Raw genomic sequence first — 20,223 nt, 5'->3', positions numbered from 1 at the left:
GCAGGTTTTGAAAGGAGGGATGTAAAACTACTGTGTCAAAGATGTGTTGCATATCGACCACATGTCCAAAGGTGACTGTTTTGTTTGAGGTAAAATATATTATAGAAATGAATTCCAAACGGTTTCTTTTGGCTTTTTTTTTTTAAATGCATTTACTAGAAAATGGAAAAAGTACAACCCAGGGCTCCCTTCGGATTCCTATGGGCTGACGCTGTGCTAGAATGTGAGTTCCGGAGGGTGAGGAATAAAGGCTGGGGGCAAAAATAAAATGGTGTGGGAGGGTGGACCCCAGCATCTACCTGATGCCAAGTCACTGGTACTGGTGTGTGCACTTGCAGCCCCTGGAAGCAGCCGTCATCGCCCAGGCTGGGTTCCCACCAGTATGACCACTTCCCTGGGCTTCTCCTCTTGTGGGAGAGAGGGTTCTGCAGAACCCACAGGGAGAGATGGTGTTTTAAAGAGAGAATGACCACCCAGGGGATGGCTGGGGGCCCCGACAAGCAAGACAGAAGCGCGAGGGGTTGCCACAGATCCCGAGGGAGGGGGAAAGTGGTCCGTGGGGACCTGGAGCTCCTCTGGCCAGGCTCATGGCTGGCTTGGCCAAGCTCACTCCAGAGGCTTCAGGCGGTAGCGGATTCGCACATCGTGGGTGGGCTGCATGGTGCCAAAGCCCCAGCGCCGAGGGTCAATAGGTGGCACAGGTGTGTTAGGATCCACCAGTTCCAGGTCAAAGTACTGTACCATGAGCAGGACAAAGAGCTTCATCTCGCTGAGCGCGAAGAACCTCCCGGGGCAGATGGAGACGCCCGAGCCCCAGGGCATGGTGTAGTGATGGATCTTCTGGCCTGCCTTGTAGAAGTCCACTTTTCGGCTGCCATTGGGGTTGAGGAATCGATCATACTTGAAGGTGGTGGGCTCGGGGTGGATGTCAGGGTCCATGTGCACTGAGAGGTAGGGGAAGAGGGTCACGATGTCCCCCTGGCGGAGCAGACACTCCTGCCCACTGGCCATCTTCAGGAGAATATCTTTCTGTACCAACCTGTAGAGCGTGGGGGCAGCCCCCAGCCGCAGCGTCTCTTCCATCACGCTGTCCAGCACTGGGATGTGTTGCAAAGCACTGAGCTGGATGGTGAAGGACTGCTTGGCTTCCAGCCTAGCCTCACCCAGCACCCGGGTGGCCTCCTCCTTCACGGCCCGCATGGCTTCCGGATGCTTCAGGAGGTATATGAGAGCCCAGAAGGAGGCCGGTCCTGTGTTCCCCTGGGAGGCCCAGAGCATCATGAAGTTGAACTTGTCCTGCATAGCTGGGGCTACCCCTTGCTCACTGAGATACTGAAGCATGTGGCCTATCCAATTGCTCATGCCATCCTTCTCTGGGTTGTGTTTCACAGACAGCAGCTCGTGGAAGAGCTGCTGGAGCCGGCCCACTTCTCGCCACTCCCGGGGCCCCAGCAAGGAGTAGACAAACCTGGGGAAAAGTAGGTCGAACCTGCGGAACTTGACGAATATCTCCTCTGCCTGGAGCAAGTCCTGCCTCTTGTCGCTGGTGTGACCGAACAAACTCAGGTAGCCAGCCTTGAACATGACACCGTAGCAGAAGTGAAAGAGGCCATCCTCGTGCCAGTGGCTGGCATCCGGGCTCCTGCCTTCGGGCCCCAGCATCACCAGTGACAGGCTGTCCAGCATGGCTTTATTGAGATCCTCCAAGCCATGTCCCATCAGGTGCTTGGTGCTGGCCAAGTGTATCATCCGGTGGTCCCCTTCTATCGACTGGTATCCAAACACCTTCAGCACCAGGCCCTTTGCGTACTCCACAAAGTCGAGTTTTCTCTGCCCATCCTTGAGGATGGGGCCGAAGGAGAGGGGGTCCATGACAAAGGTGAAGTACTGGCCGCCGAGCTGCACTGTGAACACATCCCCATGCTTGAACTGCATGTGCCTCAGGAATTCCAGCATGTTCTTCCGGAAAGCCATGGCATGGCCCAGCCAGGGTATGCTGCCCTTGTCCAGGGGAGGCTCCTGGGGTCTGCGTTGCCGAAGCAGCCCTGGTAAGCACAGCCACCCAACCATGACCATGAGCAGGGCCCCTAGCAGTCCCCAGAGCACCATGGCTATGCTCCCACGGGTTATGCTGTGCCGAGGCTTTGAAAGGTCCAGGAGAGGAAGCAGTGTCCACCTGGAACCTGCTCTGTCACTGCAAGTTACGTTAAATAATACCTGGGGGGCAGTGCTCGGACTGAACACGTGACCGAGCTTGGTCAAGTGTGCTTCCTGCTAACCGGTTTCCCAACTGCTCCAATCTTTTTAGACTTGGTCTTGGGACCTCTCTCAAAACACGCCTGGAGCTCTCTCCTCTGACCCCTGGACCTTTATTGACTCATGCATTCATTTCTCTGCCAGCTCTTTCAGTCGAAATGCACTGGGCCCTCACAGAGGTTCACATCCACCCCCTCCTCATTTTAAAAAGGCTCAGCTAGGGGAGAACATTTGGTACTGCTGCACAGACGAGGCTTGGGATGCCTGCCTCCCTCATCAGAGTGCAGGTGTTCGAGTCCCAGTTCCAACCCCAACTCCAGCTTTCTGCTGACATGGCTCAAGCAGCGGGGTCCCTGCTGCCCACTAGGAGACCGGAATTGGATTCTGGGTTCCTGGCTTCAGCTTTGCTCAGTCCCAGCTGTTTGGGACACTGGGGAAGTGAATCAGCTGATGAGAGCTTTCTGTCTCTCTGCTTTTTGAATAAAAATAAGTAAATAAATAAAAATAAAAGACTCAGCTAAAGCCCCATATTGGGTTGGCTTCCCTTGTCAAGTTACTTACCCTCACTGTGCCTGTGAAATGGGGATAACTAGAGTGACTCATAGATGCCGTTGTGAAGCAAAAAGAGTTAAGACATGGAAAGCACTTAGAACGGCGCTTGGCTCAGGTCAGTGCTCCAGATGTGTCAGTTTATATCCTAAAGCCTTTTCTGGTCCTTCTGCCCTGGTCCCTGGTCCCATGCAGCCTTGTCACATCTCCTCATCGCTTCCCAAGTGCTTCTTTCCTCCGGGGTCTCAAAGATGCCTGCAGAAGCAGTGGGACCCTATCAGAGTCAACTCTGCTCTTAGCTCTGCATACACAAGGACAAGTGAAGAACGAACATGTGCCTTTCCACAGTGTCTTAACCTGAGGCCGAGAGGCACCCATGCCTGGGCCTTAGGCCCTCAGGAGGCTGATCATGTGACTGCATCTGGGAGCACAGCATGAGTGAATCCAGCTGAGGGCCCGGTATGGCTTCCCATTCAGAGAGCTCTCCAGGAACAGTCTGTGGCTCCCAGCTCTCACCTGGAGGCCCCCACCCCCACACCCCCTGCGGTGGGCGGGCCCACTGCCTTGCCAGCACACTTCTGTAACAAGAAGGCAGAATCCTTCTTGTTAGAGAACCTATAGGGACCTCAAATGCAGGTCTAGGCTGCAGGCTTAGTGGGGACTTTGTCTGACAGTTGCCTGGTGTGGGACTTTCAGGTAAGCTAGCCACTGAGTGGGAGACTTCCATGGTGGTAGGCCAGGCAGGCCCCTACCAGCAGGTTCGGCAGGCACATTGTTATTTAGCTACTGTTCCAAGAGGTGCGGTTCAGAGGCCATTCAGTTTGCTAAGTAATCCTCCTATCGCTCTGTAACTCCCTAAGTACCTGAAAACCAGAACTTGGGTTCCTCAAAACAGATTTCAAAACTCCCTCCTGATTGAGCAAACTTTGCTTTGTGCAATTCTGCTCTGAGCAGGGAGCTGGAAGTGTCCATATTCTAGCTCCAGGAAGCTCTCTCTGATTGGGCAACCACAGCAAGTACTCAGCACCACCAGTTCTCCGTCTTGGAACTGTCAGAAACTGGCTGTGGGCCCAAGCCAAGGATCTGAACTTTGTCCTCTAGTGTTTTTTTTTTCTCTTTCTTTTCTCTCTCTCTCCTTTTTTTTTTAAAAAGATTTATTTCATTATTTGAAAGGCACAGAGAGCAAGGGGGGGGGGGGGGCGGGAGGGGCTTCCAATTGGCCACACGACCGGAGGGAGCTTCTTCCAGGTCTACTCATGCAGGTGCAGGGGCCCAAGAACTTAGGCCATCTTCTACTGCTTTCCCAGGCCACGGCAGAAAGCGGATCAGAAGTGGGGCAGCCGGGGCTCGAACTGGCGACCATATGGGACGCTGGCGTGGCAGGCAGTGGTTTTACCCACTACGCCACAGCGCCGACCCCGGCCCCTAGTTTTAATGATTGGAGCTATTTCGCATTTGTTCTCACCTTCATTCATTCACTCTCACTCATCCATTCATTCCTCTTTCCTGGGGCAGCGCCATCTATGCATGAAGCTGCCAAGAGCCGGGAACGAGCTAGACGTCTTGGAGTTTATGGTCTAATCAAGATATTAAATCAGGGCCGGAGGTAGATGATTGTGCGGCCAAGGAGGGCAGGGCTCTGAAGGGCCCTGGGGGGAGTCACGTGGTGAGTGGGCGGTCACGTGGTGGGTGGGCGCGGGGCACCGAACCCCTTCCTCTCCCGCGGCCCGGACCAGCCCACGGGGGCCACGAAGAGCTGCCCGGATGAGAAGACTGCCTATTCCTCGGCCTTTCCCCTCGAAAGCGGCCGTCCCAGCGCTACCGGCTCTGGAGACCAGCGCTTCAGCGCCAGCACCTGGGCAGGGTTGAAGGCTGAGGGGAGGAAAGACCAACGAGAAGCAGAAGCGGCCTCCGGGCAGGCTAGAGAGGGGTGCGGGCCCGGCTGCCGGAAAGGGAATGACGCACTTCCGGCGCCGCAGCCCCTCGCGACGGCGTCACTGGGCAGGCGCGGTGCGAGGGTGTGCGGCGGCGTCTGCGCAGTGTTGGCCTGGGCTCCCTCCCAGGAGAGGTGGGTGTGGGTCTGTGGCTGTGTCAGTGAGGGAGTGAGGGTCGCAGGCGAGGAGGAGGGTGCTGCCCGCTGCCCTCCCACCGCCGCCGTTCCCGAGAGCGCGCCGAGCCAAGTCACCGCTCCGGCCCACACTCGTCCTTGGGTGTTTTCATCGCCTACGCCTGGCGGGAGCAGCGCTAGCCATCTTTGGGTGCCCCTCATCACACATTTCCAGGGGGCAGAGGGATGACCCCGGTGACGTGCGCTATTCTATATATGGCCCAGCATTTTGGGCACCCGGGCACCGACTTGAAGGTTCTGGGTGTCTGCTGTGGGTTCCCGAGTCCTGATGCGCCCACTCTTGCTGAGTTTTTTTGTTTTCTCGAGGAGTTTATTTGCCCTTCCCACCCTAACTGGATGATAGCGACCCACTGCGTCGTGGAGAAGGCGGGGGAGAACTGTCATCCTGCTTCTAGATCGGGTCACCTTGCACCTTAGGTTTGAGTTTATTCGTGGCGGCTTTTCCTTCCTGTGTTCCTTCTCCCCCACCCCCAACCAAGGAAGAGAAGAGAATCCTTCTGTGCAGCTGAATTCTTTTTTTTTTTTTTTTTCCAGCTGAATTCTTGACAGCCTGGCTTGCAAGCTCGCCGTGTCCCCCATGCCGTGTCACGTATGCCAGGTGACATTGAAGCCAGCATAGGAGTTAGAAGGCAAACCGGGCCCTTCTGTCAGTTCTGTCACCGGCTCTTGACACGATCCAGAACAGTCTCACTGTCCTGAGATGTCAAAGCAGGAGGCTGAAGTTGAGGTTCTTGCCAACAGTGAGATGGTCTTATAAAGGGGTTGGGCGGCACATTCACTGTGGGACTAATAGAGATGAGGGCAGAAGGATGGAGGGGTAGGGTGGGAACTGGAATGATCAGTTGACACTGAACTGCTAGCCTGGTCATGGTTATACATGCCCGTCATTCCCCCTTGCCACCAAGACCATCACCTCATTTATTTATTGAGCTAAGTATTAGGCCAAATGCTTTCCATGCACTATATAAGCTAATCTCTGTATCAACCTTGGAATGTCAGGGAGCCCGAAGACCACCCCCAAATTCAGAAATTTCCTGGGAATTGCATTACTCAGCATATGATTGTGGTCATGACAAAGATGGATAGCAGCTGTATAGTAAGGATGCATAACCAGGTCATAGGGGAAAAGGAGTCTGTAGGAATTCATGTGCAGGCTTCCAAATGCTTTCCCCTTCCCCCGAGGGCTCACACAGCTCATTCTCCTAAAAATGAAAATGCAGCAGCATGTATGCCATGTTCTGCCCAGGGAAGCCCCTTGAGAGCCAGTAGCCCAGGTTTTATTGGAGGACTGGTCATGAAGTTATCTTCTGTTCAGCACATGTCAAAATTCCAGAATTCTGTGGCCAGCATTGTGGCGCAGCAGGGTGAGCCACCACTTGCATCCCATATTGGAGTGCTGGTTTGAGTCCTAGCTAGTCTGCTTCCCATTGGCTTCCTGCTAATGCACCTATGAAGACAGCAAAATACAGTGCAAGTACTTGGGTCCCTGCCTCAATGTGGAGACCATGATGGAGTTCCCAGCTCTTGACTTCTGCCTGGCCCAGACCTGGCTGATGGAGCCATCTGGTAGTGAACCAGAGAATAGAAGATTCATTCATATTCTCTCTCTCTCTACCTTTCAAATAAACAAATAGTAAAATATTCCAGACTTCAGGAAGGAAAGAAGATATTCACTATAAATCATATTGTTTATACAAATAGTCAAGATATAATGAATTACCCTATTGGTATAAGTGTTGACTGGTTCTACCCTGAGAGCCAAGTTCCCAGATACCTCCCAAAGGCCTACTTTACAAGCAGGCTTTTTAGTTTTAGTCCTGCTGTGTTAATTCCTTCATGCATGCAACCTATGAAGCAGTAATTCTCTTGTTTCCTGGGGGAGAAAATTAAGGGTTCAAGAAGTTAATAACTTGACAGAGCTGTGCTGCTAGCAAGTGGCAGAGCCGAGATTCTAGCCAATCTACTGCAAGAGCTCTTCTCCATCCCTTGTGGCACCCTACCTGTCCTAGGGTATCCCTTAAGTCCTTTGCGCTTCTTGCTATTTCTTCCTGAAATGTTCTTTCCCTATCTCATCACAGGACTGGTTTCTTTTAATCGCTCAGACCTCAACTCCTTATTTCACTTTATTTTAAATGGTCCTCCTTGACTATCGTGTGTAAAGTAACCTCTTAAGTTTGTGGTTTCTCTAATGTGAAATAGTCTCATGCCTTTGTTTATCATTTATTAAATCTGTCTCAGTGATGTGCTTGTTGATTGGCACTCTAAGGAAAAAATAGGCTTTCACAATTTCCATGTTTTATTTTATTTTTATTTTTTTTCTTTTTGACAGGCAGAGTGGACAGTGAGAGAGAGACAGAGAAAGGTCTTCCTTTACCATTGGTTCACCCTCCAATGGCTGCCGCTGCCGGTGCATCGCACTGATCCGAAGCCAGGAGCCAGGTGCTTCTCCTGGTCTCCCATGGGGTGCAGGGACCAAGCACTTGGGCCATCCTCCACTGCACTCCCAGGCCACAGCAGAGAGCTGGCCTGGAAGAGGGGCAACCAGGACAGAATCCAGCGCCCCGACCAGGACTAGAACCCGGAGTGCCGGCGCCACAGGCAGAGGATTAGGCTATTGAGCCACGGCGCCAGCCCACTTTTCATGTTTTAAACAGGTTGTCCTTGTACCAAGCTAGCAACCTAAGTTCACTTAATGAAGAGTTGGGATGAGATGTGTATCATCAGTTTACCTGAGGCAGTATGAGCACTGGTGCCAGAATCAGCTCCTTAAAGGTTTGTTTGCTACTGTATATTCAAGACCTACCTAGCACATTGGCCTGTGCACAGTAAGTGCTCTGTAGATGTTTGTTGATTGGAGAAGTGATTCTCTAATTTCATATCTGATTACTGTTGTAAGAGCTCAGTCTTATTCTGCAGATGAGAACACCGAGGCCTGGAGATGAGAGGAACTCTCTCTTGGGTGCATATTTGTTAAATATCAGAGCCAAAAGTTGAATAGAGCCAGTTTGTTTAAGAATGACTTCTAAGTGGGTCAGAGCATAATCAGGTAGAGTACCTGTGGGTTCTGCAGCATGTATGCAAATAGAAACATGAAGATAATGGTTTGTGCTATAGGAGAAGAAGTTTTTGGGTTGCAAAAGCCAAAAGCCATGTGATTTGGTAACCAAAACTAGGCTCCCTGTAAATCCAGGAGTTACAGGTTTTATAGGGGTGCCTTTTAGGGAATTATAGATAGTCCCTATATCATTTTGGGGAAGAGTTATGCGTATTCAATAGAGATAGACATGCATGCCCACAAAATCATCATATATATTACCGTAGCCCCATGTCTGGTTGGAGATGGAAATACAAGCATTATAATGAAGGTGGGTTGGGATTTCTGTGTTAAAATGTGAAGTGGAAGGCAGAACTGTGGCTTGTATGCAGACTTGTTACACTGGCTACAGCTGGATTGAGACTTGGAGTTTCTTGGTAAGAGGTATATTAGTCACTGAGTCTCTGTGCAGTCAGTTACAGCTGGTATCAATCTGCAAGAGCAGCTGGTTATTTTCAACTGCGCTTGTATCAGGGTTGGATTATTTCCCTAATGGTGGTGGTGGTGGTGGTGGTGGTAGTAGTAGTAGTAGTAGTAGTCTGGCTGTTAAGAAGAACCTAAAATGGGAGAAATGGGGCTAGGGAAACAGTTGTAGTATACAGTTCCACAGTCCACTTCAAAGAATCAGTTATTGCAAGATTGCCACTTGCAAGGTTTTTATCTTAGCCACTATAGGGGACACAAAGATGGATTTAAAAAGCATCCTGCGGCCGGCGCCGCAGCTCAATAGGCTAATCCTCCACCTGTGGCGCCGGCACCCCAGGTTCTAGTCCCGGTCGGGGCGCCGGATTTTGTCCCGGTTGCTCCTCTTCCAGTCTAGCTCTCTGCTGTGACCCGGGAGTGCAGTGGAGGATGGCCCAAGTCCTTGGGCCCTGCACCCCATGGGAGACCAGGAGAAGCACCTGGCTCCTGGTTTCGGATCAGCGCGGTGCGCCGGTCGCAGCGGCCATTTTGGGGGGTGAACCAATGGCAAAGGAAGACCTTTCTCTCTGTCTCTCTCTCTCTCACTGTCCACTCTGCCTGTCAAAATCATCCTGTAAGGAGATCACAAGCTATTGAGAAAAATGAAGTTGGTATTTATCTATCCAATGCACAGTAGTAACAGCAGTCCATCAAGTGGCAGTGGATTCTCACATTTGTGTCACATCCAGTTGGAGGAAAGGGAACAGGGTCAGGAAGGAGCTTGTGGAAAACGAATCATTGAGTTGGGCTAGTAAGGATATGTGTGAATGGAAAGATTTATTTATTTATTCAAAAAGCATAGTGACAGAGGGAGAGAGAGATGCCTTCCATCCACCGGTTCACTCCCTAAATGCCTGCAAGATAAGATATTTCAGGCAAAGGGAAGAGAAAGGCACCCAGAGAGCAGGTGAGAAATGCTTAAAGGAAAAAGTCTGATATATTGGTGCAGAAGCAACTCAGGCAAATTCCAAGTCTAGAACTCTGAAGGATGTGCAATCTGGGAAACCCACCTTCAGTTCACTCTCACACCAAGTCCTCATGAAAACATTAGAGCTTTGAGTACTTATTTAATATTCTAAAGGAGGTAACCTTCTTGAGATGGTATCCAGAGCTTGGGGTGTGCAGATTCCTGCTACCCTGAATGGCAAGAACTTTGCAAAGTACTTGGCTGGAGTACTTTGGCTAGAGTACTCAGTGCAGTTAGGCAGTGTCTTTGACAGTAAGGTACCTTCTTGGGGAATTTTAAGGTCAAGGAGACTTGACTGTCCATGTAAAGGTTGGATTTGTATCCTTTGCCTGTGTGTGGTTCACGTTTCTGTCAATTTCTGTCATCCTTTTGATAGCTGTGTGAAGGTATCTGGTGAAACAGCTGGGAAGATGGATTGGTGCCTGCTCTGAGTGTCCTCAGTTCTCCTGAGTAATGGATCTCATTTGACAGGCAGTGGAGAAGTACTGATTTTGAGAAGGGGAGGGAAAAGTTTAGGAATGCTAATCTAGCAGCAATATTTCATATACGAGATTAGGAAAAAATGGGATTCTCAAAAGGGGTACTTACGAAAAGTTGATGGATATAAGAAAAGCTAAAGGTAGAAGGAAAGGGGCTATGCCTTGCTCCCCACTCACCACAAAAAAGGGGAAAGGCCCTGTGAAACGCGAAGGTACATTTTACCTGGAACTGAAGATGAACAGAAGGCATCTGGGCATAATGATTTTAGGGACATGTTGGAAGGCTCATTCTAGGGTGATGTCAGAGAAGTTGGTGGGTCAGCCAGGTGCCAAAATTATTTGCTATTGTTTCATGCCCATTAAGGCAGTTTTCAGAGCATTTAAAGGACCTGCACCCATGATTGTTTTGTTCTGTTTTTTCATTCACCAAAAACTGTGTATGTGTGAGGACTTAGAAAACCATCATGCCCAGGGGAAGACATAGATTCAGAAAAGACCTCAGAAGACCTTAAACTTTCACTTCAGGCTGATCATGGCACAGAGACACTGTAAGCAATGTAAAATAATCACACTGTGGGAGAAGGGGGAGAAAATGGCTTCCACAGTTACCACAACATAAAACTTAAGTATCCAGTTTTAACAACAACAAAAAAGTCACAAAGCAAAAAAAGAAACAGGAAGCTATAACCCATTGAAAGGAACAAAATAAGTCAACAACGCATACTTGAGGAAACCCCAACATTGATTTTACTAGACAAAGACTTAATTTTTTTTAAAGATTTATATATTTTAAAGGCAGAGGGGAAGAGAGAGAGGGAAATAAATTTTCCATCCACTTGTTCACTCTCAGATGCCATCCATATGGGTACCATTTCGAGTCCCTGCTGTTCCATTTCTGACCCACCTCCCTCCTAATGCACCTTGGAAAGCAGCAGGGTCCCTACACTCATGTGTGAGTGTTGATGGAGTTTCAGGTTCCTGGCTTTGACTGTTGGGGCCATTTGGTGAGTGAACCAGCAGATGGGAAATCTCTCTTTGTCTCCCCCATCCACCCATAACTGCCTTTCAAATTAATTAATTAATTAATTAAAAGATGTAGTGTAAATATACAATGGGATATTATTTAGCCTTGAAAATGGAGGGAATTTGGATGCTTGCTATAACATGGATGAACCTTGAAGGTATGCAGTATGCTGTGTGAAATCAGTAAGCCAAACAACCCACTTAAGAGATGGGCCAAAGACCTAAATAGACATTTTTCAAAAGAGGAAATCCAAATGGCCCACAGAGACATGTAAAAATGTTCAGGATCACTAGCCATCAGGGAAATGCAAATCAAAATCACAATGAGGTTTCATCTCACCCCAGTTAGAATGGCTTACATACAGAAATCTACCAACAACAGATGCTGGCAAGAATGTGGGGAAAAAGGGACACTAACCTACTGTTGGTGGGAATGCAAACTGGTAAAACCACTATGGATGTTAGTTTGGAGATTCCTCAGAAACCTGAATATAACCCTACCGTATAACTCAGCCATCCCACTCCTTGGAATTTACAAAGCAAAGGAAATTAAATTGGCAAATAAAAGAGCTGTCTGTACCTCAATGTTTATTGCAGCTCAATTCACCATAGCTAAGACCTGGAATCAACCTAAATGCCCATCAACAGAAGACTGGATAAAGAAATTATGGGATATGTATTCTATAGAATATATACAGCAGTAAAAAAAAAAAAAAAAAAAAAAAGAAGAAGAAGAAATCCGGTCATTTGCAACAAAGTGGAAGAATTTGGAAAACATCATGTTGAGGGAAATAAGCCGGTCCCAAAGGGAAAAATATCGTATGTTCTCCCTGATTGGTGACAACTAACTATGTACCTAAAAGGAAACCTGTTGAAATGAAATGGACACTATGAGAAGCAATGACTTGATCAGCCCTTATCCTGACTGTCGAGGAACAACTTACTACTTAATCCCTTTTAGTATTTTTTTTGGTTCTACTTAATACTATTGGTTGAACTCTTTAGTTAACACACAATTATTCTTAGGTGTTTAAATTTAACTGATAAGTGGATAAGTGGTCCCTGTTAAATATAAGAGTGGGAATAAGAGAGGGAGAAGATGTGCAGTTTGGCACATGCTAAATCAGACTGACCCCTATGGTAGAGTTAGAAACGTGCCAGGGGATTCCAATTCAATCCCATCAAGGTGGCATGTACCAATGCCGTCTCACTAGTCAAAGTGATCAGTTTCAGTTCATAATTGATCATAATGATAGGATTAAGTGTCAAAAGGATCGCATAAACAAGAATAGTGTCTGCTAATACTAACTGATAGAATTAAAAAGAGAATGATCCAACATGGGAAGTGGGATACACAGCAGACTCATAGAATGGCAGATGTCCTAAACAGCACTCTGGTCTCAGAATCAGCCCTTAAGGCATTTGGATCTGGCTAAAAAGCCCATGAGAGTATTTCAGGCATGGAAAGCCAAGACACTCTGGCAAAAAAAAAAAAAAAAAAAAAAAAAAAAAAAAAAAAAAAAAAAAACAAAACACCTAAATGAAAGATTTCTGTGAGTGAGATCCCAGCAGAAAGAAGGAGCCATCAAAGAAGGAGGTACCTTTCTCTGAAGGGAGGAGAGAACTTCCACTTTGACTATGACCTTGTCTAAATAAGATTGGAGTTGGCGAACTCAAGAGGCTTCCATAGCCTTGGCAACTCATGACAAGAGCCTCCAGTGATTACTGGTGTCATAAATAAGAGTGTCAATTGTTAAATCAACAACAGGAGTCATTGTGTACTTGCTCCCCATGTAGGATCTCTGTCCTCAATGTGTTGTACTATGTGAATTAATGCTATAACTAGTACTCAAACAGTACTTTATACTTTGTGTTTCTGTGTGGGTGCAAACTGTTGAAATCTTTACTTAGCATATACAAAATTGATCTTCTGTATATAAAGATAATTGAAAATGAATCTTGATGAAGAATAGGGTGGGAGAGGGAGTGGGAGATGGGATGGTTGCAGGTGGGAGGGTGGTTATGGGGGGAAAAAGCTACTATAATCTAAAAGTTGAACTTCGGAAATTTATATTTCTTAAATAAAAGTTAAAGAAATAAGCCAGTCACAAAAGGACAAATACCATATAATTCCTCTTATATGAGTTTTCTAGAATGGTCAGATCCAGCAAAACAGGAATTAGAACAATGATTACTAAAGGCTAGAGGAGTGGGAGGATCAGGAGTGTTTGATGGGTATAGTTTCAGTTTTCAAAAATCAGGTTACTGGCCGGTGCCGCGGCTCAATAGGCTAATCCTCCGCCTAGCGGTGCCGGCACACTGGGTTGTAGTCCCGGTCGGGGTGCCGGATTCTGTCCCGGTTGCCCCTCTTCCAGGCCAGCTTTCTGCTGTGGCCAGGGAGTGCAGTGGAGGATGGCCCAAGTCCTTGGGCCCTGCACCCCATGGGAGACCAGGATAAGCACCTGGCTCCTGCCATCGGATCAGCGCGGTGCGCCAGTCGCAGCGTGCCAGCTGCGGCGGCCATTGGAGGGTGAACCAACGGCAAAGGAAGACCTTTCTCTCTGTCTCTCTCACTGTCCACTCTACCTGTCAAAAAAAAAAAAAATCAGGTTACTATGGACAAGGACATTACATATTAATAAAATGTTCAATACAGCAAGAAAGTTAGACATAAACATAACCCAGTAATAGACCTTTAGAACAAATAAAGCTAAATTGACAAAGGGAGAAATGGACATTTTTGTAGTAATAGTTGGGGGCTTCATTATCCCATTTCCAATAAAGGAAATATCAATTATACAAAGATTAAATAAGAAAACACAGAATTTGAGTAATACAATGAGACTTAATAGATATTTACAGAACATTCTACAGAGTACACATTCTTCTCAAATGTACATGGGAATTCTTTCAGAGAGACCAGATATAGTGCCACAAGGTAAGTATCAATACATTTTCTTAAGATTTATTTTTATTTATTTGAAAGAGTTACAGAGAGAGGTAGAGACAGAGAGACAAAGGTCTTCATCCACTGGTTCAGTCCTCAAATGGCTACAATGGCTGGAACTGGGCCATTCTGAAACCAGGAGCCAGGAGCTTCTTCCGGGTCTCCTACGTGGGTGCAGGGGCCCAAGAACTTGAGCCATCTTCTGCTGCTTTCCCATCTGCATTAGCAGGGAGCTGGATTGGAAGTGGAGCAACTGGGACTTGAACTGGCACCCATATGGGATGCCAGTGCTGCAGGCCAGGGCTTTAACCCACCATGCTGCAGTGTTGGCCCCAGTATCAATATGTTTTAAAAGATAAATATTGTGCATTGCTTCTTGAACAGAAGTGTGAAGTTCAAAACCAATAACAGAGGCCGGCGCTGCGGCTCACTAGGCTAATCCTCCGCCTTGCGGCGCCGGCACACCGGGTTCTAGTCCCGGTCGGGGCACCGATCCTGTCCCGGTTGCCCCTCTTCCAGGCCAGCTCTCTGCTGTGGCCAGGGAGTGCAGTGGAGGATGGCCCAAGTCCTTGGGCCCTGCACCCCATGGGAGACCAGGATAAGCACCTGGCTCCTGCCATCTGATCAGCGCGGTGCGCTGGCCACAGCACACCTACTGCGGCGGCCATTGTAGGATGAACCAACGGCAAAAGGAAGACCTTTCTCTCTGTCTCTCACTGTCAAAAAATAAAAAATAAAATAAAAAATAAAAAAAAACCAATAACAGAAGGAAAAGAGCAAAAGGTATCCAAGTAAAAAAGAAAGAGGTAAAATTGCATTCTCAAGTATCGTATATCATAGACAGAAAATTTCAAAGAATCCAAAAGAGTACTAGTAGAGCTAGTAAACTAATTCAGCAGAATTGCAGTGTACGAAAACAGAATACAAAAGTCAGTTGTGTTTCTGTGTACCAACAATGAACAGTCTAAAAAAGAAGAAAACAATTTCATTTACAATAGAATCTAAAGGAATCAAACGCTTTGGAATAAATCTAGCCAAGCTGTTGAAATACTTGTATGCTAAAACTACAAAACATTGTTGAAAGAAATTAAGGAAGCCTGAACTAAATGCAGAGACATCCAGTGTTCATGGATGGATAGAAAGGCTTACTATGGTTAAGATGCCAAAGTGACCTACAGATTCATTGTGATCCCTACCAAAATTCCAACAGCCTTTTTCATAGTCATAGAAAAGCTGGTTCGGCTGGTGCCGTGGCTCAATAGGCTAATCCTCCGCCTTGCGGCGCCGGCACACTGGGTTCTAGTCCCGGTTGTGGCACCGGATTCTGTTACCGGGTCTGTTACCGGTGAATGGCAGGGTTCTTGTCTTTGTGCAAGAAAGAATTGAGGCGTGAGACAAAGAGTAGTGGAAAGTAAAATAGCAAGGTTTATTAGGGCAGGGACATCTGTAAGAACAGATGGGCACCTCTCCAGACAGAACCTGAGAGAGAGAGTGCCCAGTCACTCAGGCTGGGGGAGAGCGGGGTTACATGGCTGAGTAGAGAGAGCACACCTGGGCAGGCCAGGCGGGCAGCTCAGCATAGAAGCAGAGGACTGAGCACGCAGTCTGGTTGAGGCCGGGGGGTGGGGTGGTGGGCGGTGTTTAAGGGGATGGGTCTTGCCTCCCCACCTCTGCTCCTCTTGGAACAAAGGACTTCTTGGATGTAAATAGAAAAACTATCTGAGTTTTCCCCCTGAAGTTATCAGACAGGAGGAAGCCTGGCTGGCGTTGCCCCGCCTTAGAGGAGCCTTAGAGGAAAGATGGTTATCGGGTAGAAGGGGCTGGGCACGTTTAAGTGCATATACTGGGCTGCACCTGGAAGATTATCAGGCAGAAGGGGCAGGGTTATAAGTAGAAGGTGCAGGGCAGGATGCAAATCCTGGGCTGCCCCTGGAACGTTATCGGGATGACTTTGAGATGCAGATGCTGGACCTAGATGTCAACTCTTTAGGCCTTTATGTCACACACACAGAAGCTCATATCTGACTTCCTACCTAACAGGTCCTCAAGGCTCCAGGTAGCCCTGTCCCCACAGCTTCACTGGGTATAGTCCATTGGAAGCTCTCATGGCTTGAAGTTTCATGCTTGTGGCTTTCCTTGGCTGGAATTGCATGCCAAGAACTCTGCCAGTCTGGGATCTTATAGGTGGTGCTGCTCCCCTGCCTACACTGGACACTGCCTTGAGGAGGAGGCTCTCTGCAGTGGCCCTTCCCTGGTGGCACTTCTCTGCCCAGGTCCTGAGCTTCTGGGGCATCATTTGAAATCTAGGTTAAGGCAGTCATGCCTTAGCGTTGAGCCGATCCTAAGCTAGGAGCCAGGTGCTTCTTCCTGGTCTCCCATGCGAATGTGGGAGCCCAAACACTTGGGCCATCCTCCACTGCCCTCCCGGGCCACAGCAGAGAGCTGGACTGGAAGAGGAGCAACTGGGACTAGAACCCAGCGCCCATTTGGGTATTTTTAGAGTTTGTGCCATGTAGATGTTGCTGTGGTTTTCGTCTGTGCTTTTTTGGGTCTTCTTGACTGGGTCAGTCAGGGAACTGCGATGACCTTGAGTCATGTGTCATTCTCTCAAGACTAAGGCATTCTGTGCTTGTAATGTGCAGGGCAGTTGTGGAATCCCCAGAAATGCCTTTGGGGTCATTCTGCCACCGTTCTGCATCTCTATCTGATATTCATTTGGCCATATCATCTGATTAAGTGTGTTTCAGGAACACAAACATTCAACATTGGCCATGTAAGTGTCCTTAAATAGTATGATCCATATTTGTTTTATGGGTGGGGGTGGCAGTGCCATACCCTGAAGAGGTGCCTGCTGCAGTCCATGCCAGGCAGTATCCTCAGTGTGACGGGAAGGAGCCTGAAGAGCCTGTTCACCCCTCCATAGTACCAGTACCCTAGATATGTGCTCCTTCATCCTCTCCACTGTGTGACTTCGTGAGCAGGCTAATCCCATTTGTCAGGCATCTGTGTTCTTCATTCATTTTTGATGTTCCAAGATTCCTTCTTTTATTATTTCCTTTCTGTTAATAGAACTTCTCTTTCCCATTGTTTTAGGGTCAGTCTGTTAGTGACAAATTCTTTTAGTATGATCTCATCCGAGAATATCTTGGTTTCCTCTTCTTCCCTGAAGGCTATTTTCAGTGAGTAGAGAATTCTGGGTTTCCAGTTGCTTTCTTGCATCACTTGAGAAGTTTTGTGCCACTTCTGTATTTGGGCACATCTTTGACACTGAGCTAGGCATTTGACAGCTGTGCCTTAGCCTTCCTTTCCTGCTTGTGTCGCCGGAGGAAAGGCCGTGGAAGCCGTGGGGTTCTTGTCTTCATGCAAGAAAGAATTCAGGCATGAGACAGAGAGCGGAGTAATAAGATTTTACTGGGGATAGGGCGTCCGTCAGGACAGAGGGGACACAGGGAGAGCGCCCAGTCACTTGGACTGGGGGAGAGTGAGGTGACATGGTTGAATGGAGAGAATACACCTGGGCAGGCTGGACAGAGAGTGGACAGCTGAGCGCACAGTCTGTTTGGACTCCCTAGGTTTTTAAGGGAATCTCTTTACCCACCTCCCCCTCTCCTACAGGACAAAGGATGGAGAGTCCTGGCAGAAGGGTTTGTTGGGTGAAAATTAGCAAATTCCTCGCAAATTTGCTGGCACCTGGGCAGAGCAGGGGGGCTTCCCTTAGAGCGTCTGAGAAGGTTTTATTGCCCCATGTTGTCAGGTCAGGTAACCCATTTGGCGCTGAGGAGAGAATTCTCCTGGGAGCTTTCCCTAGGGGAAGGGCTGGGACCACCTGGGAGGTTATCAGGGTCTGAGCAAGATGCTGGGCTTCTGCAGCTTCCACAGTAGGTGCTGGTCTTCAGGCCCTTCTCACAAACACATATAGGCTCAATTTCGGACTTCCTACCTAACAACGTCAGAAACCCTGCTTCTGCTAGCAAGCCTATAGCTTCTGCAGGCCAACAGCTTCCAAGTGGAGCATCCCTGAAGCCTTCCCTTCCCCCATAAAGCTCTGCCACTCTTGTACCTGAGTGGAGTCTGTCAAATGCAAGTGGTGGTGGCTGACTCTCCTCTGCTACAGTGAGTTCTGGAAAAATAGCCTTTGCTTGTTCTCATTTGAGTGGTCTTCATTTATTTCCACAACCTGTTAAAAAAAATCTAACTTCCTAGCATGCTGTGTGATGTTTTTGGTGTGCCTTTTCCTGTCTTCAAGCCTTGTTTTTCTTCCACTGAAAAACTGGCTCAACGTTTATTTATCTTTTCTTTGGACAGATCTTCCTTGGCACTTAAAGACGCTGGGCCCAAGAGGTGCTAAACATTGGGGCAGATGTTATAGGTGCAAATACGAAAATGCCAGGCGCATAACCTGCCCTTTGGGAATGGAGAAAATAGTAAAAGGAGACATATTCACGAACAGGTGCTATCAAGTGAAGAATGTGCTACCTTATACCAGCATCCATCCACACCAGATGCAATGAGAGGAAGACGAAGGGGTGGTTAGAATTGCCAGTCACCTCCCTCCATCCCTGTGGCAGCACCGCAGGAAAGTAGGCGTCTAGGGGAGACCCGGACCATTCTCCCTGCCCTCCCCAGGGCTGCAAGAGAGGACCAGAGATGCGGCACCCTCTAGCAGAATCGGAGTAGTGCAGCCAGAATCACACTAGCATGGCAGCAAACCCTCTGCCGCCCCGTTGCCAAGGTCTGGCCAGTGCCGAGCACAGGGAGCCGGGCGTGGGGAGGGCTGGGCTGGCGGGGCGTGCAGGGGCACAGATCTGGGTGAGGGATGGGTTTGTTTTCCCAGCAGGATGGTGAGGGGTGAAGGGCTGAGGGTGGTGGGGGCAGATGACTCTGGGCAGGTGAGCTGGCTCTCTGAATAGTGCATGGACTTGCTGGCAGTGCGGAGGAACCTGGGCTTTGTTAGCTTGGCAGAGGTGCAGCAGCCAAAGCCTTTGACACAAGTGAGATGGACCGGAATCGGCCCTCCAAAGTGCGGAGATTGAGACCCCAAATGAGGCAGTGGCTGGATCTATAGGGAATCCTGATGAGCGTGGGTTAGCACCCTTTATGTTTCTTGCAGAAGGTCAGAGAGAAAGGAGAGGAGATGCAGGAGCTGAGATTCCCAAGAGGTCCAGGAAAAGGGCACCTTGAGACTGGGACTTGGGACGCGGGTGAAGTGGGGTGTTTCAGAGCCCTTCCAGGTGTGAGGGGTGCACAGGCGCAGGCTCGGTCTGTTCTGTGGAGAGCTCAGCTGCCTCCTCGGCTGGTGGTGGAGACTGGGAGGGAGGGCAGCGGAAGGGCCCCACTCAGGGGATAGTAGGTAAGAGCCGTTGAGAGTCAAGCAGGTTCTGTCTCAGGTCGATAACTTTGGGGGGAAATTCATCTCTCTGAGCCTCAGTTCCCTCTTCTGTGAAATGGACCTAATCCCTCCTTTAGGCTGTAAACAAAGTAAAATATGGAACATACTTGGCATAGGCTCAATAAACAGTAATTGTTAAGGCTGGTGACACATGTAGAAAGGATGGGATCTAGAGCATGGATGGCGGTTTTGGATATAAGGATAAAAAGAGAATACTTTTGCAGAGACTCATGAAAAAAGTGAGAGGATGTTTGCAGAAATAAAGAGGAAAAGACAGAACATTGATCGCTGGCCCTTATGTCTTTTTTTTAAAACAAGTATTATTATTTTTTAAAGATTTATTTATTATTTGAAAGGCAGAGTTACAGAGAGGCAGAGGCAGAGAGAGAGCTCTTCTGTCTGCTTGTTCACTCCCCAAATAACTGCAATGGCTGGAGCTGGGCCGATCCAAAGCCAGGAGCCTGGAGCTTCTTCCTGTTCTCCCATGCGGGTGCAGGGGTCCAAGCACTTGGGCCATCTTCTATTGCTTTCCCAGGCCATAGCAGAGAGCTGGATCGGAATTGGAGCAGCTGGGGCTCGAACCAGCACCTGTATGGGATACTGGCACTGCAGGCAGCGCCTTTACCCACTAGGCCACAGTGCCAGCCCCCCCTTTAGTCTTTGTAAGCAGGGGCAGACGGGAGACTTCTTTTGCTGAGTGTACCCTCAGACATTTGGAAACCCAGCAGGCATGCCTGCCAGCACTGCCTGCTGCTCTCTCTGCCCCTTCCTCTGGGCCTGGGTCCTCGGACTGTGCTAGCGCACTTAAACACATGTTGTTTCAGGGGTCAGTAACCTTCGAGGATGTGGCTGTCTACATTTCTGAGAATGAATGGACCAGCCTGGCCCCTGGTCAGAGGACCCTTCCAGGGACATGATGTTGGAGAATT

At 48.7% G+C, this 20,223-nt stretch overlaps 2 protein-coding genes across 5 annotated transcripts in view; one reads left to right on the top strand and one right to left on the bottom strand.

The window, feature by feature from the left end:
• Nucleotides 1-133: 133 nt before the first annotated feature.
• Nucleotides 134-2,213, bottom strand: LOC133766445 (7-alpha-hydroxycholest-4-en-3-one 12-alpha-hydroxylase). The gene has a single exon (XM_062200112.1). The coding sequence runs from the start codon at nucleotides 2,107-2,109 to the stop codon at nucleotides 607-609; it is 1,503 nt and encodes a 500-aa protein (XP_062056096.1). The 5' UTR covers nucleotides 2,110-2,213; the 3' UTR covers nucleotides 134-606.
• A 2,574-nt stretch (nucleotides 2,214-4,787) lies between these two features.
• Nucleotides 4,788-20,223, top strand: part of KRBOX1 (KRAB box domain containing 1) — a 38,270-nt gene continuing 22,834 nt past the window's right edge. Inside the window, exons 1-2 of one of the 4 annotated variants that reach the window (XM_062200103.1) lie at nucleotides 4,788-4,873; nucleotides 5,468-5,531. The gene's annotated coding sequence lies outside the window, so the exon portion shown is untranslated. Of the gene's footprint in view, nucleotides 4,874-5,467; nucleotides 5,674-20,223 lie in introns of all 4 variants that reach the window. The other 3 variants (XM_062200105.1, XM_062200106.1, XM_062200107.1) reach the window with 3 other exon arrangements.

The sequence above is a fragment of the Lepus europaeus genome, chromosome 9 (genome assembly GCF_033115175.1).
Source record: "Lepus europaeus isolate LE1 chromosome 9, mLepTim1.pri, whole genome shotgun sequence".
Classification (NCBI taxonomy): Eukaryota; Metazoa; Chordata; class Mammalia; order Lagomorpha; family Leporidae; genus Lepus; species Lepus europaeus.
The sequence above is the reverse complement of the archived record's forward strand: the minus strand, read 5'-3'. Positions and strand labels throughout refer to the sequence as shown.

Bases quoted from the DNA above. Each gene is read 5' to 3' on its own strand.
- LOC133766445 (XM_062200112.1), bottom strand. From the start codon at position 2,109: ATGGTGCTCTGGGGACTGCTAGGGGCCCTGCTCATGGTCATGGTTGGG.